The 23,821-nt window shown below is 38.9% G+C and overlaps 1 protein-coding gene across 1 annotated transcript in view; it reads right to left on the bottom strand.

Moving 5' to 3' along the window:
• faf1 (Fas (TNFRSF6) associated factor 1) overlaps positions 1-23,217 on the bottom strand; it is a 50,339-nt gene extending 27,122 nt beyond the window's left edge. The window contains exons 1-8 of the mRNA XM_087783716.1: positions 22,841-23,217; positions 20,893-20,961; positions 17,852-17,898; positions 17,040-17,287; positions 16,866-16,957; positions 16,387-16,490; positions 10,791-10,896; positions 5,515-5,601 (exon numbers count right to left, since the gene is read on the bottom strand). Coding sequence (XP_087639842.1) covers positions 5,515-5,601; positions 10,791-10,896; positions 16,387-16,490; positions 16,866-16,957; positions 17,040-17,287; positions 17,852-17,898; positions 20,893-20,961; positions 22,841-22,873 — 786 coding nt within the window. The 5' untranslated portion in view covers positions 22,874-23,217. The remainder of the gene's footprint in view (positions 1-5,514; positions 5,602-10,790; positions 10,897-16,386; positions 16,491-16,865; positions 16,958-17,039; positions 17,288-17,851; positions 17,899-20,892; positions 20,962-22,840) is intronic.
• Positions 23,218-23,821: the final 604 nt, after the last annotated feature.

Below are 23,821 nucleotides of genomic sequence, written 5' to 3'. Positions count from 1 at the left end.
TTTACCTTTTCTTTTAATCTAGAAGTAATTTATGTTTTCAGTTCAACTAAAACATATTTAAGAAGCTAATAATATTTGGGATTAAACAATAAAAGTAAGTTGTTTTTCCCCATAAAAAGGGGCACTAACCAAGATTAAATCCCATAATCGTGGGTATTAAAAGAGTGTAAATTGGATGAAAATTGACTAATGATCTCTCAAACCCAAGGCCAGGAATCAAAATATTAGTTCAGTAGGGACTAATTACAGCTCATACTGCCAACAAAATCCCTGCAGACAACCTGCACACCGAGGACTGAACTGTGAAACAAAGACAACTGTGTAACTGAATGAAACAGAGTTAAGATGTTTTCTAGACTCTACAGGTTAAATTGAACAATTGAGTAACCATTTCATATCAAAGGCCTTTATCTAAGGATAAATGCGAAACTTTTCCAGGAGAGCGAGTCTGACTGACGCACAGTGGCGAGAAAAGATAAAAGGCAGAGAAGTTACTCGTCCCCTTGCAAAGGTCCCGTGATCTGCTCCATTGTCAAGTGCTAAGACACACAAAGAGCAGCTGGTGAAAGTTGAATAAGGAGACGATTACATGCAACGCCAATTGAGTCTGAAAAGGCCTTTACAGACCACAGGGAGTTTCTATGTCCCTCTTAAAATAAAGATCTTCACGCCAGCCTCCACTTCAATGGCTGACCAGAACAGAGAAATCACTCAACCTTGCCAGCAACATAAGAATATTTGTAAGAGACGGCAGTTGCCGTTAAGAGGCACACATCGCAAATCACAAAGAATCAAGATGAGTATCTAACCAAGTGCATTTAGAACATAGGTAAGCACTCTGCTAAATAATAGAAGATAAAATATCAAAACATTATTTTTGCATTTCTTAAGAGCTTTTTTTCACACTGTATGTGCAGAATATTTCCTGAGAACTGAGCACAGGCAATGATATGTAATTTAAAAAATGGTGAAATCAGTGAATCGCCTGAAATATTAGTATTTTTTTTTTCCGTTTCATCACCAGAAGAAAAAAAACAATGAAAGTATAATTTACAAATCAGCTTCAAAACATCTATACAGACCAGAAGAAACGTGACAACCAGTCTTACTTGGAGTCACGTTTCAGGTTTAAAAGAAGCATTTACTTTCTGCAATCATTTTTTTTAATAAATCCATCAAATCTCAACTGATACTTTTAACAAGTCACTTGCAATTATGTAATATAAATGACAAGTGCACACAAATAATTTATAGATATTGTAATAACTATAGTATTATTAGTTCGTTCTTCGCCACTGAGAACAACTGAACATATTTGCCATTACACAGTGAAGGAATGGCCCGAGGTCTTTCCTGTCAAATCCCACATTGAGTGGCAATCAAACGTGAGAATCTTACCAGTGGCCGTTAAGAAGATCTCCAAAAACCCTTTACTCACACGACAAACAAAAGAGGCTTTTCGTCTAAGGGCCCAAGTGTGTATAAATGAAGATGATCACTTCCCCTCTTAAAAACACCCTGAAGGGTCCGGGCTGACATGGATGCGAGGAGGGGAGGTGAATTAAGGGGAGAAAATGAGTTGTTGAGTGCCTCTCAATCCTCTCCTTCACTTTGACCCGATGGCTTCTCCTGATGTTGAGGTACACAAGTGCAGCTTGACGGCTCAGTGGTAAAACGTGGAAACAACGCTGAAGCACCGCAGGGCACGAGGGTGAGGTGATGAGGTTAACCCCCCCGCCCCAACCAAAACTGCCCTGCCTCACATCTCCAGACAAAAGGAACTGGCTCTTCTTTTTTGGATTCTTTTAATTAACACTTGCATTGAGGCTCCGAGCATTCAAGACTGATAAAGGGGAAAGAATTTTCTCTCTCCGCAAAACCCTTCTTTGCTTTTCCTCATGCTTGAAGTCTTTTTCCCCCCTTCTTTCTACTCTTCTTTTTCTCCCATCATTCTTTCTGTGTTTCATTTTTCTCTTTTCTTGTGTAGGCCGTGTTTGGATTAGATGTCTGGCTGCGAGTGTGAGATAATTGCTAGCGACAGCTGCAGCGACGGCGAGCACAACCCTACAACAAGTAGCACCTACGACCATGTTTACTCGAATGAAGAGGTACGAGAGAGAGGACACATGGAAGTGAAGAGGCAGAGGTGTTGCCGAGCGGATCAATAAGGCGATTGATTTCCAAACATACTTGAAAGAATGTATTGATTTTGACATCCAAGCTCTTAACTCCTGTGTGGTATATGTACAGCAACGGTGTCAAATGTACTCATTACCAATCACATGGCAGTAATTATCGTTAAAACATAAAACTGTAATCATCTAATTTTCATTTTAAAATAGTCCCTTTCTTTACCTCGTGACCCCTTCATTTGTTATCAGCACGATATTGAAGAATGGGTTTCATAAGCCGAGACAGTCGCTTTACCAACAAGCAAGAGAGAAAATGAAAAAGACTAACTTGGCGTTGAATGTCACTGAAAGGCATCAAATCACTCAAGGGAGAGGTTCTCCGAGCGTACTTCTGAGCCACGTTGCCATGGTAAACACAGGCTCCCCACAATAAACCGTTGAAACCATAGGCCACTATAGCGTAACGGAGGATTCCATTAATGCCAGCGGGGAAATGAAGAGGGTGATGGCCTACAAGGCAGGCACCTATAAGGCTCCCTGCATTAATACATTAGCAAACACCATGAAACACTACATAAATGTCAGCAATTACTGGCTGGAAGAAAGGATTACACTGAGGGCTTCAAACAGATGGGCTAAATATAATAAGATTGTGCTATAGCCTGTCAATCATTTTAGGTGTTGAGGAAAGAGCAGTTTGTCAAAAACAAATACGGAGGGAGGTTTAAGGGTAGGGAAGAAACAATACACCGTGAAGCATTTCTTCAAAACATAGAATGGTATTTTGTAGTCACAGATTCTGAAAGGTGTCCCACTAAAAAAAGATGAGCTATGTAATCTTCATCATAGATACACTTTGAGGGCGGCAGAAGGTAAATAAAAAATGTTCAAAGGAATGTATAATTGTGCAGAGTTAACAAGAATTCTGGCCCTCACAGACCCATTACTTCTTCATTAAGATGCTCTTCTATCCTCGACTATTTGCCAGTTTAAATGGCACTGGTTTGAACTTGTTATCTGTACAAAAGACAAAAGCCTTAAACAGTCAGACGGCAACATTTTCAACATGGCCAAAAGACCCTTCTAAGGACACCAGGGACATGATTGTACGCCTGCACAAGACTGGAATCAGACTGGAATCATCTATAACAGGCGGCAGCTTGGTGAGTAACTATTGTTGGAGCAATTATAAGGAAAAATTAAATTGACAATCTCCCTTAACCTATGGCTCCGTGTGAAATCTCTCTTTGTGGGGTACAAATGATCTCAGCAACTGTGCAAAAAAAAAAAACAGCCCTGGTCTATGACGTGAAGAGATCAGTGACCAAAGTAACACAAGTCTTACAATGTCTTCATGGATTAAAATCCTCCAGTACCCTGCTTAAGCCAGCACATGTCCAGGCCTGTCTAAAGTTGGACAAAGCCCATCTGACCTAGAGGAGTGTTGGTAAAAAGTCAAGTGGTCAGATAAATCCATAACACGGCACTTGCCTTGTTTGGAAGGCAAGAACGCAGAGTTGCGCCCCAAAAAAAACATACCCACTGAGAAGCACAGGGATGGAAACATTATGGTTTTGGGCCACTTCTCTGCAGAGAAGACTTCATTGGGCCTAAATACCAGCTACAGCTTGTCTAGTCGGACTAGTAGTGTTAGAAAATGTCGATGTGGCGATATATTGCCTTGTTCTTTAACCACTATACTGTATGGATATTCAACAGCGCTTTATCGATTTATTTTCAAAACAATTGAATATACAGTTTACATATTTTAAATTAAAATGGAAATATTCACACCTTGATTTTTTTTTTGTTCCAATTAAACTGGTAGCTGATAGACAGCAAAAGGATCAGGGCGAGAGGATATGGTGGAATCCAACAGGTTTAAAAGCTAATGTTTGGACCAAAATTTTAGTTACAAAACGAATTAAAGCATTCAAGTCATGCGGAATGTAAATTCTGCATCGCCAGCGTTAAGTACTCTGGCAGTATATACTGGTTCCTACAGTACCGCAATATATCACAATATATCATATTGCCCCTGTATCCTGATAAGCATCCAGAGTCTTGCCAAGACACAGCCCTAGTGCAAACCTGGTGAACAGGAAACATCCAATTCCAGGTTCAAGAAACAATAAACAAAGAAACAATTGAGAAGAAAGTATCAGGCAGGTTGACATGAAACTTGAGTACCAGTTGCACTGAATGGTAGATTAATCTCTTAGAGTGATGATGAGACAATAACAATTTCACATATTTAAGGAACTCAGGATCATAGCTTTATTGAAAAAAAAGACACTTGCAAATTAGGGCAGTTGGTCTGGCGATTATTTTTTTGCTATGTTTGGATTTATATTTTAAGTGAATGCTTAAACGAGTAGATCATTCTGGACTTCAGTCCATGTCATGTATTTCAGCAAAAACCTCAAGAGGAGATCAGGCTAATGATCCTAACTGAAATATTGGCCGCCAACACAAGTTATTGTAGCATTTCCCTGGATTTCTCAGTCAGTAACTTGAGACATTTGGATTGTTTCTGCTAAAATCTTTGATCCATTATAAAGGCCCATTACTCACCCAACTATTCTGATGTCAATATAGTTCTACCAAGCAATTAATGTCAATTTACACTCTCAAATAATTATACTTACTAATAATATTAAGCTATATATTTTGTCAGCACAGATAAAGTGATTGTGAGTTTATAAGGAAGGAGGAAGATCTATGATTGGGAAACTAATTGTAAAAAAGGCAGACGAACACAATAACTTGAAAGCACACAGAAAGCGAAGGGTTAACGACAGAATGTATGCTCAACAGCTTTGCAATGTAGCATGATAACCCAGCCCATACAAGTAGCATGGGAACACATACACTGATAAAGGCCGGCTGGACAAAGGGGTCAAAGGATCTTTAAGGTTGCGTACGTTGGCCGGTTGCGATCAGCTTGCCTGTGTTAGGGATAAATGGGATGAAGAAGGACCCAGGGTTGTGCAAGGGTCAGGAGGACTCAATGAAGAGTGAAGGCGGATCGAGAAAACCAAATTGCATTTGACGTCTTCATTAGACCTCTGGCAGATTATTTTATCTCGACAGCAACAGGAGCTTTTGCAATCCATCCAGTTACGACTCATGGATGGTTCAGTACGACTCTGAAATGAGTCTATGGAGCAGGTTAATTCATACTTATTTTGTATATAAACGTTAGAAGATAACAGTTAAACCAATAATATTTGGATTTTGACATTTTTACAAATTGATTTTATCCTTTTTCTTCAGCCAGAGGACGGTCCGTTTTACCTCTGTTGAGAGCTTATTTATCAAAACTTGTGACTATGCAAGTGTGTGTTCAAGTGTCTGTGTCTGTGTGTGTGTCTGTTCTTACGGAGTCATCCGAAGCTGATGCAGGCCAACCCTCCCAGTGTTGATGTCTAACAGGGATGTTCGTCAAGTCTGAAACGTTCCTCTTCACCTATACGAGAAGACACAAAACAACAGATTAACGGCAGTGCATACACAGTTTACACAACTTCATTTTGACTGATTAATAACCGTAGGTAGCACGAGTACGCACTAAACTATACCCTCCTGAGCTTTGTGGGAAAAGGAAGAGGTTTAGAAAGAGCTAGGCAGACACGGTGGAGGAGAGAAAAAAAAAATCTCTCCTGTGTTTTCAGAATTCTTCAGATGCCAGAGCTAATGCCAGCATCAACAGCTCCACGTTCTGAAATGAACAGTATTTCTCTTCTTCCATGCGTGCGCAGACTCACAATCCGAGTCAATTGATAACATTCAATTTTTTTTAAACAGTTAGCAGCCTACAGCGTCTGTCTCATCCAGCACCACCATCACACCCAGCAGTAAACCGCTGATCTAAATCCCCAACGCCAGCCTAATGTGCGCTAGACAAAGATGATCAAAGTCCGTCGGCGTCTGAGCGCTAGCCGTCGTGGACTTTGGCACATTTGTGCCGCAGGGCACACAGCACCGGACACTGATGCTGAGAAAACAGTCCATTGTCGAGCCCAGATCCCAGTACCTACAAGCAAAGCCTAACTTTGTAGAGAGCACGGTAGAAAGATAGATCCTTGAGCACATGAAGCCCTGCTGCTCATAGATGTGGAAACCGAAAGAATGCTACAAACACAAAGTCAAAGCCAATGTTGGGCAAAGCAGCAGGCCGACTGAAAACCACAGACCCGTCAAGACTATTGAGGCAGTCGTCTACGAAGCAACTTGACATGAAGGCTACTGTATAAAGACATTGATGGAAATGTATATTACTTTACTTTGATTAAGCTTGACTATTAGTAATGATACTAACAATGGTTATATTTAATTAAAGGATTTAAATCTCAGTTTGTTTGAGATTAAATATCTCAGGTGGTGTGCTGGTAATATTCCCACTACTGGGAATCTTGTCTTGGGGTAGGTTTGAGAAAAATAAACTATATTTATTAAAAACATAAGTTTCCTACTCGGAAACGTATCAAATTGTATTTGGGCTATAAAAAATAAGCATATTTGAGCCATTTATTCTTTCATACATTCATTCTTATTTATTATAGTTACTGATAACTACAATGCATTTCTACTCTAAACAATTAATCAAATGTAATAGATCATATTAAGAAATATTGGTTTAAATAAGAAAAATATAAACGTATTGAAATGCAGGCAACAACTTCATTACTTAACATCAAAATGACCTTAGATAATTAAACTACGGAACTCTGAAATATATTTTTTTAACTCGGAGAACCAATAACTATGAAGGACTTTATTAAAATTATATTAAATTAAAGCCAGCCGTTTTGGGAAACACACACACACCTCACTTTTGTATTTACAGGGAACGCAATAAAGTGACAGTTCAAACACGACCAAAAGTCGATTGGAAATGAGTCTGTGTGTTGTCTCTTTTGTCCTTCCCACTCCAGGGTGCTAAGTGGCCATCCTTATGAGGATAGACCATGGCAAGTATAGACGTCCAGGGTCAGAGCGGGTGGCCAATGTTATTACAGAGTGTAATATCTATGTTTGACCAGCCGGACCACAGGGATTTGAGTGACCGCCTAGCCAGCTGATGAATAGATGGGGAGAAGGGAAGATAGGAAGGCATAAACACTAGTAATGAACAGCCTGCTGTCAGAGGTTAAAACTGCCTGGGAGAAAAAACAAACTGACGCCCATCACCCAGAGACTGAGGTTGAGAGGTGAGAAGGAAAAGAAGAGATGGACAGTGAAATGAAAGGCCAACTTGATCTCGCTCACAGTGAGACAACACCAGCAACACAGCTGACCTACCCACCTGCAAAAATATCTGCAGGAAAAACATCCATTCAACTTAACATCACTGATAAATACAAACTAACCAACAGTGTCAGTAAATGTGTGTAAAAGTTATTAAATAGCGACTTCAGAGAGATGATAATTTTTGGCGTTAGCAAATCCTTCGTGCTCATATTAGTAGAATCTAGCAACTTGAAAACAGATCTGTGTTATACTGCCCCCTGTCTGTCAGCGTTACATTGGCAGACAGGGGGCAGGAAGTTAACTCCTCACTATCGATATTTAAAATAACAAATAAAATAAATGTAATACACATTTCAAACCCCTTTCAATAACACATTTTAGGAATAATCATAAGGAACCAGATTTTACATCACAGAAGAGAAATAATTTAAACACACTTACATCAACGAGGATTTCTGTTAACATATTGCCATGTTTATTGATCTATAATTAATGACTTAAACAAACCGAGTTCTGGCCTCTGATTTGGCTGAAGAAACATGCAAAGCCGACATTAAAAATGATGTGAAAGAAGCCGGTCTGAGAGACAGCTGTGCCGTGGCGCGCACTGAGCTGAGGTGCAAGTGGGCAATATGCTTCAGAGCAAAATTAATGAACCAATCATTGGAAATGCCAATGGCATGGAATCCCTGACTGGAAGCAAATCAAAGCGAAGGAAAGGTTTCCGTTTAACAGTCACAAGCTTGCTCTCTCTTTTTCCCTTTCTTCCTCTCCGCAAGGCACCAGATGCCTTCCCTTTATTCCTTTTTAGACGAAACATTCTTTTTCTCATCTCTGTGGTCCCGTCAGCATTTGGTCCCTATATGTTCCCCAGCTGCAGAGTGGGGATGAGGCCCAGGACTAGCCCTGAGAAGGGGGTGGGGGGAAATCCCTGGGACAACTGGTCTGATCACGGAGAAGTTGGGACCAGGCAGCAATCCCTATTCTACCCACTACTTCCCTGGCAAACATTTGCACTTCAGCTTATCTTGCAGGATAGCCAGCAACTTATCCCCGCTCTTGTCTGTTATGCCAATCACATTCTACGCCAGCCTCTTCTCTACATATGGAGGGGGGGGAAAGAGTGTAGAGAAGGGACACTGAAAGATGGAGAACGAATGGACAGAACAGGAGGGGCAAGGGCAGTTCCCTGAGAGCCACAAGCCAAAGCCAGAGCCTTTTGGGCAAAGACAAACAAGAAGATAGGACTTTTCCCATTGATATGCAGACTCAGGAACCATCCGTTGGTTTTCAGCCAAGACAAAAAACGAGAGTAGAGAAGGAAAGGGGCTGTTCAGTGGATTCCATATGCGTCTGTAACTGGACACAGTTTACACACAATGGAGTCTGGCTTTAAAATGCCAAAAACTTTGCCAATAATACCAGTAACTCACAATAGAATGTTCCGTATATAACCAATAATTGATGAATATAATTGCACTATAATCCTTGTATAATAATTGTAACATTAAATTGGAAACTAAAACCAGTCTTCTCTAGATTATGTGCAGAAATAACTCAACTTTTTAGGAGAAATGACCCTACAGAGATGTTAAGTTTAAATATAAAGGACAGTCAATATGTGGCTAACAAAGGCAGGTTAAAGTCCTGTGCCTCATTTTCCCCACAGGGGGTCTGGTGATGCCTAAAGACAAGCATGCGTAAGGTAAAGACCATAACACGAAGGCCTGTTGAAAGCCTACATTGTCCGATAGCCGCTGCCTGTGGCCTCTTTCAGCACCCCCGCCAAGTCAAGAGTACGATGCTTGCTTTCTGTGATGATGGTTTCCCCTCCCACACCACAGGGGACCCTCCCTTGTGTTTGTAATCCCAGCAGAAACACTTAAGGTTCACAGTGGGTGCTCATCAAAACCATCTGCCCCAAAAGAGAGTGAGAGGAGGAGACATATGAGAGAGTGAAGTAGGTGAGGGCAGAAATCCAGGAAATAAGTCCCTCTATTCGAGTTAAGATCCAGAGTATAATGATCTAATTATTTGAAGTGTTTATTATTTTTGAATGCCTTACACTAAAATAAAAATTACTATCCTCTGCAGTCGACACTCAAAATACGTTTCATCCTTTCATTTGTTCATTTATTCTGCTACTCCTTCAAAGCTGCAATCACACATTTTACTTTTGTAACTATGTCTATAAACCATTTGTTGCACAAAACATCATTTGACAGGTTTGATCAAAAAGTGACCTTTAAGTGCATCGTATCAATAAAATCGGAACTGAACAGAGTCACAAGGCCACATTTTTGACAAGTCCTATGATATAATCATTCAGTGAAATTAATACAATTTAAATTTAAATGTATCCACAGCAACGCCGATTTGCAAGATGATTATTTTTCGTAAATCATAAAAATGATTGATCCGTTCTGCTTTTTATTTGATTTAATTCCAAATTATGGTGAAAATGTAGAAAAAAGTACACAGGTTCTTAAGAAATATTCAATTTACATTATTTCTACTTTCACATGGATCAACCAGGCATACAAAAAGCCTAAAAAGGAACAAGTCTAAATAATATCTCCATTTAAAAAGGCCAACAGTGACAGAACAAAGCATTTTGACAACGCTGAATTGCATTCCGTTGTGCACCTCTAATATTTCACCAGTTATCAGAATGTAATGCAGGGGAATTAACAATACTTGATAGAGAAGCTCTAGCTTGTGTTTCTACGGCGCGGTGACAGCAGGTGACCTCAAGTGAATTAAGTACGACTGCTCATGTCCCTCTGCATGAGAGATTTAGACACTCAGACTTTAATTGGTATGCGACAGAATAATGAAGGATGGACTAGACTGGGTGCAATTTGAATGATGATAAATATTTCATATGCTGCAAAATCCACTGTTCACTTTCAAATGAGCAAAGGGAATAGACAGTCTCCATTTCTTGCTACAGATAATCAAATAACGTTAAATCCCTCATCTAAAAAATGAAATCAATCTATCGGCAGTAGGGAGAGGAAGAGCTGTGCGTTACTTTTCTCCTTCATAATAGCCTGTTAGTTTGTGAAATGAAGAGACCATACACACAGTTATTGAATACCACAATTCCATTTAATATAAATGGAGATCCGAAGTTTTCCATTAACACATCTGATTTAGAATAGTTCTGCTCAGCAAGGCGAGTCATTATTGAGGTTGGCTCACCAGCATATGTGCAGCTATACTTACTGTTAAAATGCATTGATGTAATAGTTTATTATTATTATTATATAACATTTATTTAACCAGATTGGTTCGATTGAGGTCAATCCATTTTGACATGTTTATTTCTAGGAAGAAAGTATTGAGAAGAAAATAGGCTATAATATACATACATAATAACAACATCGCGGTTTGAATATTTACCTCCTGAATGGTTCGTGAACCAGGGAAGTTGAGGTTGTAGTCCCTCTGGGCCTCGTGGTGACTGATGACCAACAGATAGTTCTGGTTTAAAGACTCTGAGTGACCGCTGGAGGGGTAAAGGGAAAACTGAGTTAGACATTAATACAAAAACTTAAAGCAACAATAAACAAACAAGTGTAGTATAACTTGCACATTCAAGGCAGAAGCAAAAAAAAGAAAAAAGAGGCATTTATCACCAGTAGCAACACGTCGAGGGCAAGCTGAATCTTGCCACCAAGCAATATCCTGCTGATGTAAGAGTCTCTCCTTTGGGGAATATTCACTTGTGCCGCTAGTTATGTCTTAGCAAGCCTACCAATTGCTCAGCACAGCAGGTCACTAATAGGTGACCACCGTTACCATGACAAAACGCTTGTTTATTTTAGAGAATCATTTTCCTGGAAATTAACATCACCAAAAATGTGATTGTATGTAACAATGAAGGCCAAAAGGTTTGAAAAACACTCATCATTCAACTTAATCAAAGTAAATAGAGGTTATGTATTTGTAGCATTTTAATAAAGTAATTATCGAGTAACAGATACATTGTAATTATCCAACTTTCAACATTGATACAAGTAAGTACAATAGTAGTAAGTGCACAGAAAACCTTCAACTCTTCTGTGAGAATATTAAGGGGTTCCCCGGCCAACCAGGAGACGTGGTCCTGCCAACCAGTTAAACGACCAAGCCACTTTAACTGGTTGCCTGACAAGCCAGGCTTTCCGTCCGGATGTTGAAGAACGTCACAAACAACAAATGTCTTGCTTAGTGTCGATGTCAGGTTGGGCAGTTCAAAATCAAAGACGATGCTGTAAATTTGCCAATTAATTCAGGGTAAAAAACTGGCTGTCAATATGCTAGTCAATAGCCTTCAGTTAACCCCTTCCTAGTCAAGAAACATCAATTGCTCCACCACAATATCACAAAATGAGACCAAGCCTTAAGAGGCTCAGCTCTCTTGAAACAACAACAGTCCCGATAGAGTGTCCATCTCTCACTTCCTCACTTATAAACAAGACTCCAAGATACTGGACTTCTTCTAAACTAAAAGGCTTTCCTACATCCATCTTCTTCATGTGATCCAGAGAAGGTCTGTGTGGATGTCGATTTTTGTTAAACAATTTAACCAAAGAGTGTCCGACAGACAACAGTCTACTGAGAAACCTGCATGCACAGAAGACTTTCTGGATCAACTGACGAACCCAGCACTACACACTGACTAACAGGTCAATATCATGCAAACAATTAAGTGTTAAATCTCATCAAGCCTGTAACGATTCTACGGAGATGCAATCAAAATGTGTTGAAAAAGCATTCATCAATTAACATTCCCAAGAGAAGATTGCTGGTTCAGTATCTTTTTACATTGACTGAGACACCGTCAGGAAAAGCAGACACTGTGAGCTTCACGTAGAGACTAGGAGGTGGGGGAATCAAGTTTTGGAAGCTTTTACAATAAGCTGTGAGGTTAAGTAGCGTTTTGAGCAAACGCTGGGACTGTGCGGCTGAATATCAATGGGGGCTTAAAGGCCGAAGCAGGCACTTAATCAGGGCTCAGAACCCAAGGAGAGGAGGAAGAGTTCGGGAGAATAAAATGGATGGGGGAATTAATATGTAGCGCACACATTAATTATGCAATCACACCCTTAATCTGCATAGATCTGGACGAGCTTATGTTAACAGAAGCTCAAATTTACTGTAATGAGAGCATATTTACATTGACTAAAACTACGAAATCAATATGTAAATGTAATGTTTGTTGTAGCTAACTGGGGAAGATTGGAAATGTGTGGAGTGGGAAGGATGGATGCATATGTAATATGGCAGAGCAGAAGGGATGGAGAGAAAGAGGCAGACAAACAGAGGGACGGAGAGAGAAGAAACGACAGCAGTGGAGACATAAATGTGGCTGCAGTTATAATATCGTGATTATGTTTGGACACCTTCCCGAGCCATTGTTGGCAGGAGACTCCCCTCCTAAATAGATTGAGATGACGGAGGGTAAACTGAGCAGAAGTGTTACTCTGTCCTTCCAAGCAAAGAAAGAACATCTTATGAGTGAGACCAACAAAGCCGTTGGTTATAGTGTGAACAGAATTTTGTTGTGTCTTTGCGAGCAGTCAGATCTTTCAGATTTAAAAAGTACAAGTATTTATTACGTAAAATAAGTAATTTACAATACTTCTGGTCTCTTCATTTATATATACACAAGCATGTGTTTCAAGAATAATACCAGAGAGTCAGGATGAAGACCTCCCTTGAGCAGCATGAGATGCAAAAAGTAGGTGTTCCTCTACCAGAGGTCTCCATAACACAGGTCGATCTGTAATCTCCACGGCCAATAGAGCAGGCATTAGCGTGGCGGGAGGAAAATGTCATTGAACTATCTGGACAGGGAAAATTTAGCAATGTGCAGGAGAAAACATCAGGCCGGGCAGATTGGTTTCATCCTGAGGTAAGCTTATAGTCTAAACTGCAGGTCCCCGTGGCACAGAGCAGACCTTATTAAACTTGCTGTGCCAGACACATGCAGACACTCCTCGTGACATGTAACTCCATCCAGCTCACATTCTCTCATTTACAATAAACATTTCATACTAGGATGAGTGATTCTTACACAAGCTCCTCTTACCTCCTCCATATTTTGCATCCACAACAAAGGAGAAAGATGTGAAAGCGCCTCGACTCTGCTGCTCTGTTTTGTTCTGCCATCCTAACCAACAATACACCTGTAAGAAACGTTCTGCTAAAAGCCGCATCCCAGAAGCATCTGCAGTTTGCAGGCAAGGTAACCTTTCCTTAAATTAACAAATCATACTGTAATACTAAATTCCTCATTTTTTGCTACACAAAAATAACCTTTCATTTGCAAACATGCTTCCCTAGAGCTGCTGCGCAGTGTGACTAAAGGAGGAAACAGGCTCCATTGAAATATTCATCAGGCCTTCATCATTTATGCAAGAGATTAGCTCCTTCTCAACACCCTCTTGTATTCACAGGCACTCATCACCATAGCCAGGGAAGGACCTTCTTTAAACTGGACTTCAACACACAGGTATTAACTACAAATCAAATCTCTGGCCAAATAACTATATGAGATGAATACGTTCTCGAATGAAAATCTGTAAAAGCTTCAAGTCTTATTTCTCATCAAACAACTAAGAGGAGTTTGCATAGCGGGATCATAATGACGGTGCAGCACTATTTAATCAGTCCGTTTGGTTAGGTGTGTGTTCCACATGAGCCAAGCTCCACAAAGTAATTGCCTGGGATATTACCACAACAGGACATTTGCATTTCATTTTAGTCAGAAACACTTTGAGGCAAATAAACACTGAAATTATATTTGGGCGGACAACGGTCCGTTCATCTCGAAATTGATTAACTCGGTGATATTTATTTAAGCAGACTGGATCTTAGACAATAACAAGTGTCGACAATGCAAACTGTGGAAACCAGACATAATAACGCGGTGTGACCTTTGGGGCTGATGATAAAGGATTCCCCATACGATTTCACGGTGGCAGTTCAACTCTTACAAAAGGTGACTTTGCATCGCCAAGTTTTAAAACATTGCAAAGATACTAGAGCCGAAAATCTCACTTCATACAGGTTAAGATGGATTGCATATCTTACAAGATTGCCATCCAGACAGAATCAACCAGGGATTATATATAGGATTCCATTCTGGCTTGGGAATGTCTCGCACTATCTGAGTAGAGTAATTGAAGGCAGAAATTCCTACCAATATATACTTAAGTAAGCGTTAAATGAGTAGTAATACCCAAGAAATGGCCAGAACAAGATGCACAAAGCTGACTATACATAAAACCAATAATGCAAATTTAATGAGAAAATAGTTGACCTAAGAAAGAGAAGCAGATAAACAAATAAATATACAATTTATTTGTATAAATAAATAAATGCATTAAATGTGACCAACCCATATAACACACTGAAATAATTTCCAGAAATAGAGGTTTAGTAAAGCTTGACAAGCACCTACTACTACTACCTTCCAACCATATATTGAGATGTGCCACCTTTCTTTTCCCAGTAGCAGCACAGAACCATACATTTACACCGTGGCATGTGGACGGGATTCTTTCCAGCCTTGACCATTGATCACCAAAAAAACAAAAAAAACAACCAGCTAAGACAGAATAATGAGCTCCTGACACCTAAAATGATATCGATATCACTTGGTGAAATGGCAACGGTGCTGTTAAAAAGACACGACCGTAATTGGGGGAGTGAAAAGACGAGGAGCAAGAGGGAGGGAAGACTGTGGAGATGAGGGCCATTAACTGCCAACACAATATAACTGCCACTTAGCATGACTCACATGCAATCGTCTCACTGCCAAAGGACTTCTTGGACAGAAGGCTGTTTTTTTTTTAATGATAAGTAGATTTCAAAATGGACAATAAGTTAAATCAATCAAAAACACAAGCTGTCTGGAAACATTGATTCGAGATGGAGACAGAGACACGTCTTACAGTTTTACAGGATACATATAGATGGACATCTGGGCTACAAACACAATCCCTCAATGTTTGGTTACCAATTACCATCAGTGGCAGGAAAGAGGTTTGAGGTTGGAAAAATATAATACAAAGTCACAAGACATTCAGTTTAAGACAGAATTTAACCTGGTTTCTTATATTTGTTAGAGACATTCACTCATCGTTATCTTGGTAATTTATAAACCATTGAATTTATTTTAAATGACCAGAAGAACAGAGATGTGGAATTCATTAAAACAGGGACATTTAATTGAAATCTCTTCGATTTGCTGGAGGCAGCATGAAAACAAGAAGCACTTATCCAGTTGTTTGCTGCCGTCTGTTAATGTTTTGAAAGTAAGAAAGTAGTTGCTAAAGTTTTAGGGAAGGAATGTAGAAGTTTTGTGTCTACAAAAGATAATGGCTGATCATGTCTCATCCCCATATGTTTTGTTTTATCACAATGAAAGGTCTGCACAACATGGTGGCCAGGCCGTCACCCGGATTCTTGAAGTGGTGACAGACGCTGGAGTGTGAAGAATAGCAATAGCCATTTGAAAAATACAAGCTATAAGACCTGCATATGCTGGGGTTTCTTTCTTTTCCCAATACCATACAAATATTTAGGGAATGATTTTGTAGCGACATAGAGACATTGGAACTCAGTGTTAAGCTCTCTCTACTTCTGCTCCGACTTTATACTGAGGTTAAAAAAATAGATACAAAGATTTCATACAATAAATTTGAATTATTTAATTTTCACTTGAATAGTCTATAGTAATTCTCTTAACACACATGGAATTTGGACATTCAAGAGGCACAAATAGTCGCAAAGAAAAGGGACGTGAGAACTGTTTGAAAGGCGACCAAACATGATTAAAAGACGATTCCTGTTCAGCAGTGAGAGGGCGCCATCTGGTGTCAGATTATTGTAAGCAAAAATAAAACCGTCTTTCAGGATGAAAGGACGTTTATATTCCCAGACAAGCCCGGCAACAAGCAACCACAGAACTACTTTAAAGGCATTGTGATTGAGAAAGTGAAAGTACCTGTTTGTGCTGGTGCTGGTGCTGGTGCTGGCAGCCGGAGCGATATCTGGTGTCAACAAGTAGAGGCTGACGTTCTTAGGTAAATGTAAACTTCTCAGCACCATCTAATAAACAGACGGAACAAATCGACAGTTAGACATGTTCATGCAGAAGATACAAAAGCAACTCATTGTTTTTGTACGAATGCAAAGATTCCGTTTTGCACACAAGTCATTTCAATCGATCATAGTTCTTGTTATCAGTTTTTAAAAATGTTCTGCCATTATTGATTTTCTGCTGAGTCACTGAGATGTTAGAGGTTATTCCAAACACATAGAGCAAGAAGAAGGAGACGCCCTTAACAAGTTGCCAACAAAATTCAACATTTTTACATATTCTTCTTAAGATTAAGAGCAAGTTCATGTGAAGCTGTAAAGTTCAGCGAAGCTTTCCAGTCTATATCTAGTTTGTAGACTGGTGAGTTGCACTTTGATACTTACACTGTCTGTAACATCTCCACTTTTCCAGCCCTTGAGCTGCATTTTGGACGCTGGAACACTGAGCTCTACCTCAAGAACTTGTTTCATTTCACCTAGGAGAAACACACAAGTGAAGTGAGACTGTGAAATGTGAAGAGTTTTATTTGTGAATTGAAACATTTTCCTGTTTCTTACCAACAGTGCTGCCCTCCTCCAGCATCAGATCTACTGTGCGTTGTCTGTACTCCACCTTGAAGTTCAGCATTCTTGGCTGACGCTCTACAATGTGTCTGGAGGAAGCGACGGAGCAAAATGCAGAAGCAGAGGATGAGGGTGAAGATGATGAAGGCATAGATGACGAGTGGGGAGCCAGGCCGCCGGCTGCTGCATCTGCTGCTTCTGATTGGTTGGGAGGTCCGAATATGCCGACCTCGCTGACGTCGCTAGAGTAAGGATTGCAAGACAAGAAGCCGATTAAAGTTGGGAAGGAACAACAGTTGAAGCAAATGCGAGCTAAGACACATACATAGGTGTGATTTGATTAAAATCATTGTGCCTGCTTATTCATGCAAGGATGTTGCACTCTTGACCTTTCTGATATTGAAACCATCGTATTTACACAATGATTTGGACGATGTTGGTATCAGGAATTGACAGAAGGCAAGCAAAGTCAAAGATTGTAGGAATTGTTTGGTATGATTGTGTTCAATGACAGGCCATTAGCCATCTTAATAAAACACTCAGAAGGGCCAGAGATAATCAGAGCAGCCAGAAGCAAAATAATAGTTTCCCATCCCACCCCTGAAAAATCATTGTCTTTTTTAAATAAAGGTGGTAGAATTTTACTTTTGATCACTTGTCATAACTCGTTCTGTGGGAATTTTATTTCACTTTGAAACATTGATTCAAAACAAAAGTACAATAAACACACAAACCTACCTGATCATTACACAAATAAAGCTAAAAGCATTGATTATTCTAGTTAAGGTAACAATAAGCCGACATACCTTGGCAAGATCCCGTTCTCCTGTGGGATCACCCCATTAATGGCGGCCTGCAATAAAAATTAAAGATGTAACTTTAACAACTTGTGAATACATCTGGGCCATAATCATTGTGTGTTTGTGTCAAATATATCTGCAGTTATTCATTTTAAAACAGTTTAAAAGGGTAAATGGCCAAATTATCAGGGGCCTCAATTAGTACTTAGTGTGTGTGCGCCCACAAAAATATTCATATCAAAACTGCTGGATACAAAAAGTTTTCAAAATAAAACACAACATGCAACCGGGACATTCAGGAGGAAGCTGATCTAACGATCACAACTCTGCCAATAGACCATGAGCCAACCAATGCCAGTCCTGAGAGACGGAACCACCCTCAAATCAGCCAGTTGTATCAAATTGTAGCTGAACAGTTTTAAACTAAGTGCTAACTAAGTTTCAGTGAGAATAGGTTTTAATCATGTGATCTGAGAGATCTCCGAAAAATATTAATTGCCATAAAGGCACTATCATAATATGAAAATGGTTATGAAAACAGAAAACACTTATATTTCATAAATGTAATATCAATATGCCAGCATTGATGAGACATGGGTGAATATGTGATCAATGTCAGAATATTGTTTAGTTAAAAAATATTAGATTAAATCTTTTATGATGAGGTGCAGAGGTTCTGGTTTATTTAAATATTATTTACAAAGTTTAAGGAAGGTTAGGTATGAATACGTCTGCACTGAATTCTACGACGATTGAGATGTACAAATTAAATGTGCTTCGATGAGTTTTGAGCATTTCCTGGATCCGGGTGTACGAATGTTTTTAGTAGGAAATCCACACAATGTTTAGTACATGAGGTCTCAGGAGTCCAAATAGACATGTTTTGTTAGTCGTATTAGAACAAGAGAACGTTCACAAGCCACACCTTCTGAGAGCAAAAATCAATCATCTGTTTGCAGTACGACAATAACAGGGTCAAATCATGAACCTGTGGCGACAGATGTGGTGATGAAATGGGTCAACTGTCTTGCTGAAAACATTATGGAAGCAGTCCCCTTTTCTGTTAACGTAGAACTCTGCAAACCCAGTAAATAACATCCCACCATACGTCACTTTTTTCATAGGTATCTCTGAGTCATAACATTATGACCAAGATCACAAAAAAAACTCAAAATGTCCCCATTTTTTAATAATGTGTTCTTTATAAAACATGGATGATGACAGTCATCCTCTGAACACTGTCATCAGTGAGCAGAGAAGCAGATGGAGCACGAATGCTCCTACCCAGGTGCAAAACAAATAGACTCAGGGACTCATTAATTCCTCGGGCTATTAGATTGAACAATTATGAGTTTGGGGGCAGGAGTGGAGTGAAAGTATCTGGATGTTCTGTTCTGTTCTATGTTAGTCTTTGTATCCTTTGTCTTTGTTATTTTTCTTTGATCTATGTTCTTTATCTTTAGACTTAGATTGTATCCTCTTGCTCTTTCCCTTTATTTCTCTTTGTTCTTGTTCTTATTTTTATGAATTGCTGTATTGCTGTGTCTAATTGGAAAAAAAAAACTATCAATAAAGTTCTACCAAAAACCAGCACCTGTTTATGTGTTAACTTGACCGATAAGTAACAGTCCTGGGCAGCAGAGGCTCGTTCTGTCTCCATCCAACAGATGACAGGTGTATAGACACACAGGCCAGTGGCAATACATAGCTACAGGGCAGTGAGGCTGCCAATGTTCACCGCTCTCTACAAAGTTGACAGGGCACACAATGTCTAAATGCACTCTTCCCCATTGTTGGTTCATGTGCTTATCGATAGCAGTGGAAGGGTCTCGTTGGTAGGCAAAATAATCCATCCGACACCTCCCTATCAGAAGCATTGTTTTACAGAATCTTACGTTCTCAAACATACACCATGAGCCACAGTACTAAAATGACTGCTGAGATTCAATAAGAGAATATGAAGGCAGGTCGCTGACAACAAAGAAAAGAGCTTAGATCGACAACAGTCACCCTTTGTTTTTTGTAGCAAACTATTGAACAACTGAACAATTGAGACGAATACTCTCGATCACTCACAGCACTTCATTGTATTACTAAACCCATACACTCAGGCTAAGCTTGAACTAGGATCTCATGTTTGCAGTAAGCTATATGAAAATATCACACAAAAAGTGCATACTCAACTGCCCTTAACAATATATATCAAGTAAAATAACACATGAACATTTCTTCTTACAGCATACTCAGTCTTGCCATTATGGATAGAGGATAGAAAATCAACTAAATTTTGTTTTGTTTTAAAAATCTGAGAAGGGAGTTGAATTCCTGATTCCTAAGAGTACTTTTAAAGCACAGAACCTTATCCAAATGCTAATGCACATTTAATCTGATCAAAATAACTGAACATGTTACTTAACCAACTAAGATTAGACTAGTATGTTTAAATAGACACCATCAATCTGCACTAAATCTTATTTAGCAGAGTTTAAATAAAAGCAGTGACCACCAGGAATGTCAAGACCTAAATTATATATCTGTTGTGTGAATGAAATATTGCAACCATAAAAACAAAGAAAGTCGTGTCATTTAAAGATCATGTTAAAACAAAGCATATTCCTCAAGATATATTCACTTAAGTAAATGCTGCTGCAAAGAAACAGCAAGTCATCAGATTCACAGGTGCAATGGGACTCGGTTCACACTGTCCTGCCACCACTTTTTAATGCTGATGCTGCCTGCTTTGGGTAACTGCCAGCAACAAGCTAAATATAGACCAAGTCTGAGAAGTGTACACTGTACAATAAAAGGTCTCCTAATCTTCAGACTTTTTTAAACCAAATCTCTGAACGTTCCATGTTCCTCTTCTATCTCTCAATCTCTTGACTGTAAAGTTAAAGTTGAATTTAAGTCAACATGGTAAACTGGAAACGTGCTAAATAACATTAAACAACATGACTTTGGATGTTGAATTATAGGATGTGGCATGTTGTGAATTTAAAGTAATTATACCTGTGTGTCACATGAAGACAAAAATATGATCCACTTACCACTAAATCCCAGTTATTCAGCTCCAAAAGAGTGATTGCCTCTGCGATGTTGTCAATTCCGGTGCAGGCCTGTAAGTAGGAGCAAAGAAGTAGACTGAGATTATTGTGATCTAAATACCATAATTCTATAATGAAATATCTGTACTCTGTGTAATCCATTGCACTTATTTACTTAAGTTAGTCACAGTAGATGTGAATTTTCCTTGATTTTAAGATGCATGAATGGTATTTTAAACAATGGATAAGGAGTAACCCCAATTATTGAGCTGGCACATTTTGATAGGAAATCAGAGGTTCTGTCTCAATACACTTGAGGTTTGACATCTAAAATAAAAGGAGAATTAAGATGTTAACAGACTTTCCATCCTTTGCTTTTAATAAATATCCTTCTATTAGAATCTTGTGATGATTAATGACTTCTCTTCCCTAACATTGGATTCAGTATTTGATATGTTCCGTTGTGTCCACCATGGCACACCGATGGGGATCAACAAACCCTGCTTATGAACATATTCTTATCTGGTCCAAGGCCTTAGTTTTAGATGCTTTTATACCATATTACCCCACATATTTATGAGTAATTTCACATACTGCAAACATAAGGAACAAAGACAAGGCTTCATGATACAAACATTTATGCTCTTGGGCTTTTAAACCACTACATTTTCTCCATTCACCGAATTGAATGTACTTTATTGTCATTGTGCACATGAGGAACATGACATTATTCTGACAGCTTAAGGCAAGTTATATTCAAGGCTTTTAAGACTTTTCTAATACAATTTGAAAATAAAAGTACGATCAACCAAAATGGACACTAAATCAATTACATAGGCTTAGGGAACGATAACCAAATTACTTTTTAGTCCACTGAAAGACTTTCATTAAATTCCATCGTAGTGATTTTGAAATGTTCCTGCACAAAGAAAACATTAACTTGTACTTGTTGCCTTTTATTGATTTAACCCATGAAGAAAAAAAACATCCCCATGTTGTTATTTATTGATTTAAATCAATAAAATTAACAAAATATTGTTCACATTTCTAAGACATTATATATTTTAGTTCATTTTTACATTCATGAATTGAATACCTTTAAGACTTTTTAAGGATACACAGGAACCCTGCTACACATACATGACGATTACTATTGAACTAGAATGTCCTGTTTTACTAGCCAAATATAAAAAGTTGTTCAAATAAATGAATCTTCAACACCACGAGATGGTATCTGGCTATTTTTTAATAACTGGAGAGAACTTCTCCGTTTTTGAATATCCCAAAATGAAACTGATTTGTGTTTTGTTATCTAAATGAAGGCCAATAACTCATAGATATTACATATGACTGAAGAGCAAAGAGCAACGAGAGCAATATAAATAAACAGGCTTCTATTAGCTCAAGGAAGGTAAGAATGACTCAGATTGACAATTTATATCCTTTGAATCTGATGTGGTATAAAGGCTTATGGAAATATATAATAGCACTAAATGCACACGAATTGGATTTATAGTCGATTTGATTGTTTAATAACGTACATTTTTACAAACACAACTCATCATTTTGGACATTGAATGTGAAACTATCACCATTCGTGAGTGTAAAAACCCCCCGAGTGTGCTGAAGGGATAAGAAAACAACAACTTGACACGGAACGATAACAACTTAAACCACCAGCTTTAAGTGTTAAGCATATTCTAGAGTGTTATAAATAAACCTGGCGTCTTGGAAATAAACAGTATAGAAGGGTTTTGTCCAGAAAAACACTAGCCAGCCGGTGCTCGCTTGTAAACAACTATCCGTTAGCAACCTGACAGTTTTGTTAGCTTAGCTTTGTTGTTTACAGCGACAACCGCGGCTTCGTTGTCTTTATAGGGCAGCATGATATTGGGGGTTAATCGACTGACATCACACCCGATAATACTATCGATAAACTGTCGATACCCACCTGGAAGTCGGCCAAGATAATTTCTCTGTCCATGTTGCTATCGCCACTATCGGGAGGCCACGGCGATGACTGGCTAAAAAATCTTGCGCTGCCACTCGCCTTCTTCACCGGGGGGACAATAAATACTGACGGAACTACTGACTCCACCTTGGTCACGAGAGAGGCAGAGGTGGAAACAACCGCTTCGGAGCGTCACAACATGAGAAAAGTGCGCTACAATGAACGGCTTTCTGATATTATTGTGAGCGGAGTCATTGCTATACGTCTGACGTAAAGGAGGAGAAACTGCTGCAAAAGTGTCGACACACGCTAGAGAGAGACTGCTGCAGCGGAGCAGCAACAACAACAACAGCTCCAGACCGTCTGGATACTAAATGCTTTTATATTTACTTTCAGCGACGTATGCACAGCTTATATGCGGTTATTCATTTAATAATGTGCGCCATACGAACAAAGGGCACGCCTTTGTTATGACATTGGACTGTCATGTAGAAGAGAAACACTGATTCAAAGTCACAAGAGCAACAAAGAGTTGGATATGAAAGGACATAGATTTCTTCAAAGTATGTTATCTGTTCATATCTCACATTAGTTTTGAGAAAAAATACACGTATTTAATGTTTTTTATAACAATTCTATAAATTACATTCTGTGGTGCCTCTACTTTTATTGCTATGTAATGACAAGTATATTTAATATTTTATTATATTTGATATGATTATTTTATATTAGAGATTAAACGAAGACCTAAAGCTGAATTTTCAGCGAAGAAGATGGCTCTTTTGGAGCTACAAGAAAAGTCAATAACATAATTATATAATTTATATATAATACATCAGAGGTACAGCTTATGGGAAGAAGTTTGTCGACAAAATAAACAAGGCAGGATGGTTTGAATGGATAAATACATAGAGATTAAACAATATACAGTAAAGCATAAAGTAGAATCCACAGGTTACCTTTGTAACAGGGATTCTGAAA

Source organism: Callionymus lyra, chromosome 2 (genome assembly GCF_982586985.1).
Source record: "Callionymus lyra chromosome 2, fCalLyr1.hap1.1, whole genome shotgun sequence".
Lineage (NCBI taxonomy): Eukaryota > Metazoa > Chordata > Actinopteri > Syngnathiformes > Callionymidae > Callionymus > Callionymus lyra.
This window is presented reverse-complemented; position numbering and strand designations above follow the sequence as displayed.